The following is a 12229-nucleotide window of genomic DNA, read 5'->3' as shown; positions in this document are numbered from 1 at the left end:
CCCTTAAATAAGAACTGGAGGAAATCTGAGTGCTGAGAAGACCATTAGACCATTTTTTGGTTGTGAGGGTGGGGGCTGAAAAACCAGATTCCTGTACTGGACTTTTCACTACTCATTTGAATTTTATAATTTTTATATTTTATAAATGCCTTCTTGGGCCTGAATGTAGTTGGCAACATCAATCATATTCTCCTTTATGTGGTTTAATGTTTGGAATTTTGTAAATCATTCTTTTTGATACTCTATGTAATGCTATGAAAAAATGTTGTCACTACCCAATATACTGCCTTTGCTTATATTTGTTTACTGATGAACTGGAATGAGTGGAGTCAGGATACTTGAAAGGATGTTAAAAAAATGGGAAACAGATAAGTGACTTTTGTAGCCTGTAAATCCTTCCCTTGTGTACAATTAAAATTCTTCCAAGTTGTTGTGAACCTTGGATCCTTGAAATTCAAAAGCAGATTTCAAATACAAAATTTGGTTTCAAAAACTCAAACATGTCCTTGAAACAAAACGTAGGTCTTGACCTAGGAACATAAAGCAAGTCTGAGCTACACAATCAACTTCAAAGTAACAAGCGTCCTTTTTCATTTCAGATTAGATAAAGGCACTTCTCTTTCAGAAAATTGTGGTTCAAACTTCCAGCATTACCTTGATATTCCCAGGAATGTTTGAATTAATTCAATATTATAATGATACTTTTATTTATTTCTGTCTAGGTATGGGCTATAGAAAGAATTTCCAAACTCAGCAGCAACCCCCTGATTGCTTTACAGCCAAGGTGAAATGCTTTAATGAAGGTATGTATAGATAGATAGATAGATAGATAGATAGATAGATAGATAGATAGATAGATAGATAGATAGATAGATAGATAGATAGATAGATAGATAGATAGATAGATAGATAGATAGATAGATAGATAGATAGTGCAGTTTGCATTTTTCCTTTGTACCTTCCCTGCACATTTTATTGATAATTTTTCTGTATTCTTAAATATTTAAAGAATGTGTCTTACTGAAGAAATGTATTTATCTTTTGAGTTGGTACCGATACTTTCATTTGCCTCCTTAAATACTTTATGGTTCAGCTTTGGACATGCCCGCAGCCCATAATGAACAATTATATCTATGGCTGCTACAAACACCAACATCCACAGTAGAGCTCATCATCAGATATAATGCATATTTTTATCAGGACATTAATTGAGTGGCGGGTCCATAGTGGTGATCAGAAACCATGTTCTGGTTATTTGGCTTCCTGACTGGTTGCTCAAAACAGATCCACAGACAGTTAAACAGTTTTCTAAAGCTGATTGGAGATAGCAGCAAGTCATTAACCAAACATATCAAGAATTTCAGCCTGAGAGGTTCATCCCACCTAATATCTTAAATGAAGTGGAGAAAGGCTTGCGGCAGGCCAAAACAAACAGTGCAGTGGGACCAGACGGCATATTAGGTTGGCTCTTAAAGTCTTGCTCTAAGCAGCTCTTTCCAGTTTTTCATTTGCTTTTTAACTGGTCTCTGACCTGTAGTATTGTACCTAATCTGTGGAAACAATCAATCATTACCCCTGTATGCTAAGGTTTCTAGGCCAAGCTGTTTAAATGACTACAGACCAGTGGCACTTACATCTATTGTAATGAAGTGCTTTGAACATTTGGTGAAAAACATTTTAATGAAAGAGGCAAAGTCTTTTCAAGACAATAATCAATTTGCTTATTGTGCAAACAGAAGTGTGGAAGATGCTCTGCTTGTTATCTTACATCAAATCTGCACCTTTCTTGATCAGCCTGGTTCATATGTCAGAGCACTATTTTTGGATTTTCTTCACCGTTCAATACTATACAGCCTCATATACTAATTGGGAAATTGAACAATATGAATGTAAACCCATTTATTACACTGTGGATTCAGAACTTTCTTTTAAACCGTTCACAGACAGTTAAAGTTCAGGACACTTTTTCAATAGTTATTCATTCAAACACAGGAAGTCTGCAGGGGTGTGTCTTATCACCATTACTGTTTACTCTGTACACAAGTGACCTGAGACAGAATAAGGACCACTGCTCCATTATCAAGTATATGGATGACACCATGATCATAGAACGCATATCTGGGGAGGACGAAATCCTCTATCTAAATCAAGTGGACTGTATAGTAAACTGGTGCAATAAAAACTTTCTCACTCTGAATATAAAAAAAACAAAGAAATGATATTTGATTTTAAGAGACAGAAATCTGTATGTTCACCTATTGTAGTTCTGGGAGAAGAGGTAGAAATAGTGACTGATTATAAATACTTAGGAGCTTACCTAGATAACAATCTTAACTGGAATACAAATACAAAAAAATTATTTTCTAAATGCAATCAGCGCTTATTTCTTCTCCATAAACTCAAACTATTTAAAGTAGACAAGGACCTCATGTTGTCCTTCTATCGCAGTATGATCCAGTCTGTGATCACTTTCAGTTTCATTGCCTGGTTTAATAGTCTGACAAACGAAAACTCAAAAAAGCTCCAGCAGATTACAAAGTATGCAGCTAAAGTTATTGGGGCTGATGTAGATGATTTGACTAGTGTGTGTCAGAGGGCAGGCAATGTTAAAGAAACTGGAAATCATCTCAAATGATGACGGACATCCATTACATGTAGAACTAAAGTTCAGTAAATCAGGAAGGACAGTTGCTTTGAAAACCCACACAAATCACTCCAGAAACTCCTTTCTTCCTAGTGTCATATGACTTTTCAAAAAGAAATATCGGAGATAATGATTAAGGTTGCTGATATATATCCTGTAACCTTTTTTTTTTGGTGTAAATATGTATTATCTAACTGCCTTACCTTAACCTTTCTTGTTTCTATTTGTCTGTTTTATTTCATTTGTCTGTTATTAGATGCAACTTAGAAGGCAAATTTCATGTTTTCTTGTGTAAACATGACGAAATGAAGAAACCTTAAACCTTAAGATTATGTCATAGACAGGTCTAATTTGTTTATTCATCTTGTGAGTGAGGGGCGACTGTACAAGCCTGTTTAGATTCCTTCTCTACAGCTTGTATCTCCTTCTCTATCATGCCCCTTCAAGTCACTTTGTTGGACCCCTTTCATCTTTGTGACTTGGTGAGGCCCAGGGGCCTCATGTATAACACCGTGCGTAGAACTCACACTATAACATGGCGTAAGCACAAAAGCGGGATTGTGCGTACGCACAGAAAAATCCAGATGCAGGAATCTGTGCGCACGCATACTTTCACGTTCTTCCACTACATAAATCCCGATCAGCGTGAAAAGTAACGCACGTGCACGCGCCTTCTGTCCCGCCCCAACTCCTCCCAGAATTACGCCTCTTTGAATATGCAAATCAATATAAATAGCCTTCTGTGAAAAGACAATGGGAAAAGCACAGGGGAAAATATAAGAATTTCAGCGAATACCAAGTGGAGGCAAAGGAAAAACGTACTATTTGTTGATTTAAACAGTGGTATAATCAACAAAAGGAAGTTGATCGAGTGACAGAGTGTCGGAAAAACTCGAAAGATCAAATTCACAAAGTCGCACAGTGCCGAAATAAAAAAGAAATCACATATCAAAGTCGCTGTGAAAAGGCGAGTCGTAGCTCACCGTCTTGAGTGTCATATGAAAGCGTATTAGGGTACAAACAAAAAACATAGACACACAGTGGGAAAAAAGCACGAAATGTCAACTTTAATCTTGAAATTTCCACTTTAATCACGTAGTTTATTTTGCCATTAAAGTAGAACATCATAAACTTCATCTTAAAATCGTTTATTTTACTAGTTTCTCAGGTAGCATGTTAAATGCTTTGTTCTGTGTTTGATCTTCTATGTGCTCTATGTGTGTGAATCACTACGTGCTTCCGTTCTTTCTCTTTCTCCGACAGGACACAGAATGCATTACATTCGAGAGATTACAGCTCTCTGAATAATTAAAATACTGAGATGTATACGTGATATAATTTTCATGATGATAGGAATGAAAGCATGTTATTAAACATGGGAACACGGTGGCGCAGTGATTGTTCATATCTCACGCAAGAGGCTTGCTGCACCATGTGCGACCTTCGATGAAATAATTTATTACAGAAGTACTGTCTCTTTCAAACGTACTAACCTCCAATTCCTGTCCATACTTTTCTTTCTCCAATCACCACACAATCAGCTCTGTAATAGACGTTAAGCCATTTGTAAGCTTAGAACACCTATTCTTCAAAACTTTTAAGGAACATTGAATTATCTTCGTAGTACATGTTTAATTATTCTATTCGTCTATCCTTCCAGTTTCGCGTCAGCACCAGCAAGAATACAACGCAAGGCAGGAGCTATCCTTGAACTAGCTATACGCTGCGGCACCGTGTCCTCACTTAATTATTAACAATACAGATTATTTAAATGAAGTTAAAGTTTTATCTGTATACTATAAGCAACATATTTTGCTGCATTTCATCTTAAAATGATATTGTCATCATACGCGCTTTATAAAGTGGCGCAGGTTGTGCAATATTATAACTGTAGTGTAAGTTTACAGTGACGTGATTGCACTTATAAGTACAAACAGTTCTACAAGGAGCACTTGATGGACTGATTGAGTGCTTTTATAGTTCTTGGGATGAAACTGTTTCTGAAACGCGAGGTCCGTACAGGAAAGGCTCTGATGCTTTTTGCCGTGGTTGAGGTAGTGTGTACTTGAAACTGTATACCGACAATTCTCTTTCCGATTGTCTGCTGCTGTGATTCACACTCAGATACAGTGATATAAATACTCCGAGTGGTGCAGTGAGAGTAATATGGAAAAAAATGATCCGCAGTGGCAACCCTTAACGGGAGCAGCAAAAAGAAGAACAAGATGCAGTGAGCATAACAACGCTATAGCAGTTATGGTATTTGGAATACTATGGCTATTCCCTGGACCATTATATTGCTACAGGTTAATTACAATCAGATGCATTACACTAATAAACAATATGCAGTTAATTTCAGTGTATTTATAAAGCCGCGTCAGGAATGTGGAGCTAGGAAAGAAAGGATGAGCACACAGGAACAGTAGTTTGACCATTCTGTGGACTATTATATTGTTACAAGTTAATTGCAATCAGATGCATTAAATTTATGAACGATATGCGGTTAATTTCAGTGTATTTGATAAAGCCGCCGCCGTGGATGTGGATACAAGAAAGGGTGATCACACAGGAACAGTAGCACTGCTTTGACGCTGGGTGCCGCCAGTCTGCAAAACCGAGCGGAGAAATTGCGTACGCCAAGGTATGAGTTACCGTGGAAATGTGCGTGGCTTTACGCCAAGTTTAGGTTTTATACATCGCGATTTGAGCGTGGAAAGGTTCGTACGCAACATTTCTGTGCGTACGCACCGTTTATACATGAGGCCCCAGGTCTTGATAGTTGACATAAAATGGTGACCATGTCTTTGTGCTTTAGTCTAACTTGTACGTTCTCTACACCTTTCATGGCTATCCATTTACAAATAGTTCTTGTAATGATTCCATTCTTCCTTACTTTTATTTTGGAGGAGTCTGTGAGTTTCCAAGAGCCTTGCTTTGGTGACTTTATCCTCTTCAACAACTGATTTAATTAAGAGCTTTAAGTGGTTGGACTGTCAGTAAAGTTCAATCTGCATAAAGCTGGGAAGGATCTGTAGTCACCTACACAATTGTGTGATCCAAAACATGTGTGTCATCTAGGCCAACTACACCACCTAGTAATGATACAATGAGCACTAGGACTCCACTACATCAAAATGTTTTCTTATTTATTACTAACCAAGTTCTTTTTCAGGTACCACACACTATGGATTCCCATGTACAATCTTCGGTAAAAAACAAAATATAAAAAAAAAACATAAAGACTGGCGAAAATGTCCAACACGATTTGAGGCTGAAACTGCTACAGTTACTCCTGCTTCTTCCACACTGGCATCAGGTTCACCAATCTGTGAAGAGAAAAAAAATCTCCTTGAGAAAATGGAAAGAGCCCACCATACACAAAGAACCTTCCACTACTATCCGTGGTCAGGTTCCTACTTCATGATGTACTTCGCTTAAATTAGAAGCTGCCAGGCAGGTTTCACTGAAATTCTTCTCCAGCCAGGTTCCACTTCACTCCTCTCCACCGCCTAGCACCTAGGGATAGCGCAAGAAAATCTCCAAGCCTTTAGAATTCTTGGTAAACCAGGGTCCAACCCATTGTAGGTCACCTTGTCAACCAGAGTCCTTTTCTCAATAAAAACTCAATTTAGGTCATGCAAGATTGTCTAGTTTCAGTATGAACAAAGGTATAAAATTTTAATAGCTAAAACATTAAGATGAAAACTAAAACAGTATAAAAACTCAAGCACCCCAGCACCACTCCAAATTCTCTATACTTCTCAACCCTTCAGCCTCATCTTCTGGTCTCCTTTTTCATCCTCCTGCTCAGATATTATTTATTACCCTAACCCGTTAAGAATTAATCCATTAATTAACTAATTAAATAAAAATAACACTTAGAGATAAAAAACACATGCAATATGGTTAACTGTGTATTAAAGAAAAAAATCTAATGTAAAACAAACCTGAATACTCTTAGCACAAAGTGAATAATTCAAACAATTGACAAACTGTGAATCACTCAATTTAAACACTAAAAACTTAGTCTGGTGACAGATTCCTGTTTATAGCCCTCTCCATGCTCTCTATGACTGAGATCAGAATGTCATAAACCATCAACAACCACAGAATTCTTGGCAGAGGAGCAAACTGATAAATCCAAACCCTGCATTTCCCTGATAAGTCTGATGAGCCATTCAATTTCAGATTTTGCTAAGTTTGAACCTTGATTTGTTCAGTGCTTGCCTTATTGTCCAGAGATGCATCACACCATTTTCTCAGGTATTTAATAGGATGAAATATCTTCCCCTAGGATTTGTAGGCACACCAGTTGTTTGGATTTCTTTGAGTTGCATTACACAACAAGCCCACATTGCTACCTCATCTGCAGCTGCCAAGTTTTGTCATACTTAAATTAAAAACAGCATTTTATGCATGGTTTGATTAAATCTGAAATAGGCAAGATTGCAAATTTAAGAGTGGCTATCAAAATCTGATATATTTTTTTCCAAAATACATGCTTGCAGACCTGAAATATTACATCTGAAAAAAGCTGAAGAGAAATAAAACTTACCATATGTACATGTGGTCTTTTAACAGATTGTGAAACATACAAGCTGCCAATAATATCATATTTTCATGATGCCTTCTTAGATTGTGGACTCTTTAAAAATAAATGGCTTTCTTTGTGAATATTAATGGCTCAATTCCTTTTGAAAAGCATTAATGAATTCTCTAAAGCCTTACTACTCAATCCATGGCTGTTGTTGCTGCTGATTTTATTCCAATTTCGGTAACAATTAACAAAAACTCCTGTCTTAGCTAAATACTATATAATACTACTCCCCAGTTCACACATTTAAGAACTTTATCCTGGAACTTATAGTAGAACTTACTCATTTCTTTTAGGAATGAAACACATTTGACTAACTTTTCTAGGTCATACCATTTTGTTCTTTAAGGCATAACTTTTTAATAAGAATATAGGTGAATATGTGACTGATGTGGGTCCTCCTTTAGCATTCATTATAATGAGACTGAGTATCATCTTTTTTCTTAATTGCCACTATTTCAAAAAACTTCACACTTATTGTTTACAAATGGGGATGAACATAACATAGGTGAACTGGTCAGCACTGCTGTTTCATGAACTCTAATTCAAAGCCTAATCGATATCTATATTAATTGTTTATTTTTTAAATTTTTGATTGATGTTCAGGTTAGGGCTGAGTGATAAGGAAAAAAATGTTATCACAATATTTTTTTTTCATATCAGTCAATATTGAAATTTATATCACAATATGGGCGGCACGGTGGCGCAGTGGGTAGCACTGCTGCCTCGCAGTTGAGAGATCTGGGGACCCAGGTTCACTTCCCGGGTCCTCCCTGCGTGGAGTTTGCATGTTCTCCCCGTGTCTGCGTGGGTTTCCTCCGGGCGCTCCGGTTTCCTCCCACAGTCCAAAGACATGCAGGTTAGGTGGATTGGCGATTCTAAATTGACCCTAGTGTGTGCTTGGTGTGTGGGTGTGTTTGTGTGTGTCCTGCGGTGGGTTGGCACCCTGCCCGGGATTGGTTCCCTGCCTTGTGCCCTGTGTTGGCTGGGATTGGCTCCAGCAGACCCCCGTGACCCTGTGTTCGGATTCAGCGGGTTGGACAATGGATGGATGGATGGATATCACAATATAAATCAGATCACGATTTCTGCCAAGCTTAAAGTTCCTTTTAACTCCTGAATGAGATGTGATAATATCATAAGATTAATTTTGGTTTAAATATTATTTATTTTCTGTCAGAAGCTGAACATGACAAATGTACTGTAGAACATTATACAACTGTATTTCAAATAAATAAAATAGGTAAATATAATCAGTGGTGTAGCAAGGGTTTTTGTCTTCCGGGGTGGTCTTTGAGTTTGCTACCTCTTCCCTTACAAAATAAAACATAATAAATATCATACAAAAAATTTAAATGACAATAATTTCAACTACATTTGAAATTATTAATTACAATTACAATCAAAAATCTATAATCTACAACTATTCAAACAGTAATTCCATAATACTACTTTTCTTTGCCTTTATGTTGGCAAAATCGTTGATGACATTATTAAAGTCGATTCTGTTTATCAGTTCATGATGTATGGAAAGTATGGCAACGTTTCTTAAAAGCAAAGTACTCATTAAAGATCTTAAGTAATTTTTTTTATAAATTTTAGTTTGGAGAAACTTCTCTCATAGCTAGCAACACAAATAGCAATTGATGAAGAACTACTTGAGCTACTCTCATTATCATTGGCTTTTAGCATTGTCTGTCAAAACATGGATGGAATGAGTACTATCGACTTCTATCATGTGTTATACCATGACTTCTACCATGTCTTATATTTCTATGAGGAAAAGTTATTTTGCAATAATTATCTTTACTGTTTTATCGCCCTGCTCAAGTTCAGGTTAGGTTAATTGGCAATTCACAGTTGTCCCTCTGAGCATATAAAATGGCCCTGTGATGGGATGACATCAATCCTTCAGCTGTTTTTCATTTTGCATACAGTGCTGCAACAGTAGACTCCAAACTCCTTGTCATTGAACCGGATTAAGTTGGTATGATGATGCCATGTTATCATTCTGACTGAATACCTTGTTTAATGAGCTAACGTTGTTGAATTTTCCTTATATAGAAGAAAATGCTTTTGTGTTTTGAGGCAGTATCTTTATATATAATATACTACCATGGCTGTTCATTTGTCTGTCCAGATTTTTAAATCACCTGTAGCTCGCAAACTGTTTGAACTATTGACCTAAAATTTGGTACACATATACTATGGGACCTCTACTGTCCGCTTACGGGGTGATGGTTAACCTCCAAGGTTATTCCTCTTTTTATTTGAATTTTATTTATTGTAGAATCAACTCTCGGCAGGGGCCAGCAGGGCGGCTCTGCGGCGCATACGTACAGGCACCGTTCTCATCCCAACCACCTTCGCCGTCACTTCCCCTACGTCTTCATATCTTAAATCATTCTTGAGGCAGATTGAAGACTTAAGTGCCATTTTAAGTGAAAAATTAAAGAAAGCATACTAAGTAATTGCAACACTGACTGAATCAGTTTTAACACAAAAAGATGCCAACGAAAGAAGAGAAGAAGCAGGCCGCTAGGGTGGAGAAAAGAAGAACTGCTCAGGAAGCACAAAGTGAATCAACTTCTGAGCAAATGAATGCTAAAGGTTCAGAGACAGAGTATGAAAACTAGGAATTTTCAAGTCAAGTGTATTCACTGCACGTTATTGTGCAGTGCGCCATTACTGGTGGCATTATAATTTGTGTCAATTTTAACGGAACTTGGAATGAATTGTTTTTGAATCATGGTATAAACATGTCGAGCAGCTAATTATTTTTAATCCACAAGCATCTCTCCATCTGTGTCAATGTTTTGAAATGGTGGTGTGACAATGTAAACTTTTAAGACATTGCACAGCCCTAGTATGCAGGCGATTATTTGCATTATGCAAATGTGGAAAAAACACTGATTTAAACTTGGGATATCAGCTAAGGATTTGTACATGCCATAGCGCATGATAACTTCAGGTACCATAAACATTGTGCAAGATGATTGCCTAAACAGCTTACTGATCTGCACAAGCAACAGTGCTTGAAAGTTGCAACTAAATTATTGAAAAGTTATCCAGAAGATATGGGTGTTTTGGAGCGGATTGTCACCGGAGATGAGACATGAATCTATCACTGTGAGACAAAAACATACCATGCAGCGGAAAAACCCATCTTATCCAGTAAAGAACAATTTTTTTATTTTATTTTATTGCTTTTATTGAAATCATACAATATTCCATACAAATAAATCAATTTTTACAAAAATAAGATCGAAAACAAATCATCCCCCGAGAAAGAGAGCTAAGCCAATAAAAAGTAATTGGAGAAGAATAAAAGAAAAATGAGGGGAGAGAATCTGCTTCCTCAGTGCTTTAAAAGATTATTCTAAAATGTTATTGATTAGATCCTGCCAGGTTTTGAAAAAGTTCTGCACAGATCCTCTAAGTGAGAATTAGATTTTTTCCAGTTTCAAATAGTATATAACATCAGCTACTCACTGACTTTCAATTGAGTCCAATTGAGCAAGATAAGTCTATGTACCAATAGTGTAGTAAAGGCAATTACAGTTTATTTGTCCTAATCCACTTTAAGCCCATCTGGGAGTACACCAAACACAGCTGTTAATGGGTTAGGAGGGATTGTGACACCAAGACTGTCTGAAAGGCATTTAAAGATTTTGGTACAGAATGATTGTAATTTGGTGCAGGGCCAGAACATGTGGCCTAATGAGGCTGGAACGTGATTGCAACGTTCGCAGGTTGCATCTTGCCCTGGAAACATTTTGGGCAATTTTAAGTTAGACAGATGTGCTCGATATTTAATTTTGAGTTGAATAATTGTATGCTTTGTGCATATGGAGCTCGAGTGGATTCTCTGCATTGCTACTTTCCACTCCTTTTGTGAGTTATTGAGTGAGAGATCCTTTTGCCACTGTCCTCTTGGATCTTTGAAAGGGAGGGACTGTAGAATGGTTTTATATATTGCAGAAATGCTGTCTGAGTCCTCAAGACTGATCAATATTTTTTCCCGCATAGAGATAGGTTGGAGGTGAGGAAAATTGGGCAGGTTCTGTTTAAGAAAGTTTCTGATTTGAAGGTAGTGAAATAAATGTGTTGCTGGAAAGTTAAATTTGGAATGTAATTGTTCGTAGGATGCAAAGACACTGTCTATGTACAAATCTCTAAGTAATTTAATCCCAAATGTTTTCCATACATTAAAAACTGCATATGTTTGAGAAGGTGGGAAAAGGTGGTTCTCATGCAGGGGTGCCACAGATAAAAGCTTCTTTATCTTAAAATGCTTCCTACATGGGTCTCTGTTCTGAGTGAGTGAAACACAATTGGGTTGTTAGTATATTGGCCATAACTTGCATTTATTGGGGTACAAAGCAAAGAACATAAAGAAGTTCTGCAGGATTTTATTTCTATTGTGAACCAAGCCTGTGTCTGTTTATCTGTTTGTGTCAATGTCCAGGTTTTTATAGCTTGTATATTTGCTGCTCAGTAATAAAATTGAAAGTTAGGTAGAGCCATGCCGCCTTTGGCTTTTGGTTCTTTTTAGGGTCGCTCTTTGGATACGTGGATGTTTTGAATTCCAAATAAATGAGGTTATGGTTGAATCTAATTTCTTAAAAAAGTATTTATTGATAGATTATATTGGAATGTTTTGAAATAAAATGAGAAGCTTAGGAAGGATATTCATCTTAACAATGTTAATTCTTCCAGCTAAAGTGAGATGAAGGGTTGACCACCAGAAATCTTTTGAAATTCTGTAAGTGCTGTTAGGACTGCAGGCACAGAATTTTGTGGATCTGATATATACAGTACTATATTACTAAATTTACTGTTCAAGTCCTTCTCTGATAATCCCTTTTATCTCATAAGCATTTCTATAGTGAACTGCCAGTGGCTCAATGGCGATTGCAAAAAGCAGTGGCGACAAGGGGCACCTTTGTCTGGTACCACGCTCTAGTTTAAAGTAGTCTGAATTAATATTG

At 37.0% G+C, this 12229-nt stretch overlaps 1 protein-coding gene across 21 annotated transcripts in view; it reads left to right on the top strand.

Moving 5' to 3' along the window:
- Positions 1-12229, top strand: part of LOC114669639 (E3 ubiquitin-protein ligase TRIM39-like) — a 117008-nt gene that overhangs the window by 30427 nt on the left and 74352 nt on the right. For all 21 annotated transcript variants that reach the window (XM_051922394.1, XM_051922398.1, XM_051922397.1 and 18 more), the window contains one exon: positions 723-803. In XM_051922394.1, coding sequence (XP_051778354.1) covers positions 723-803 — 81 coding nt within the window. The remainder of the gene's footprint in view (positions 1-722; positions 804-12229) is intronic.

This window comes from Erpetoichthys calabaricus, chromosome 2 (genome assembly GCF_900747795.2).
Source record: "Erpetoichthys calabaricus chromosome 2, fErpCal1.3, whole genome shotgun sequence".
NCBI lineage: Eukaryota > Metazoa > Chordata > Cladistia > Polypteriformes > Polypteridae > Erpetoichthys > Erpetoichthys calabaricus.
The sequence above is the reverse complement of the archived record's forward strand: the minus strand, read 5'-3'. Positions and strand labels throughout refer to the sequence as shown.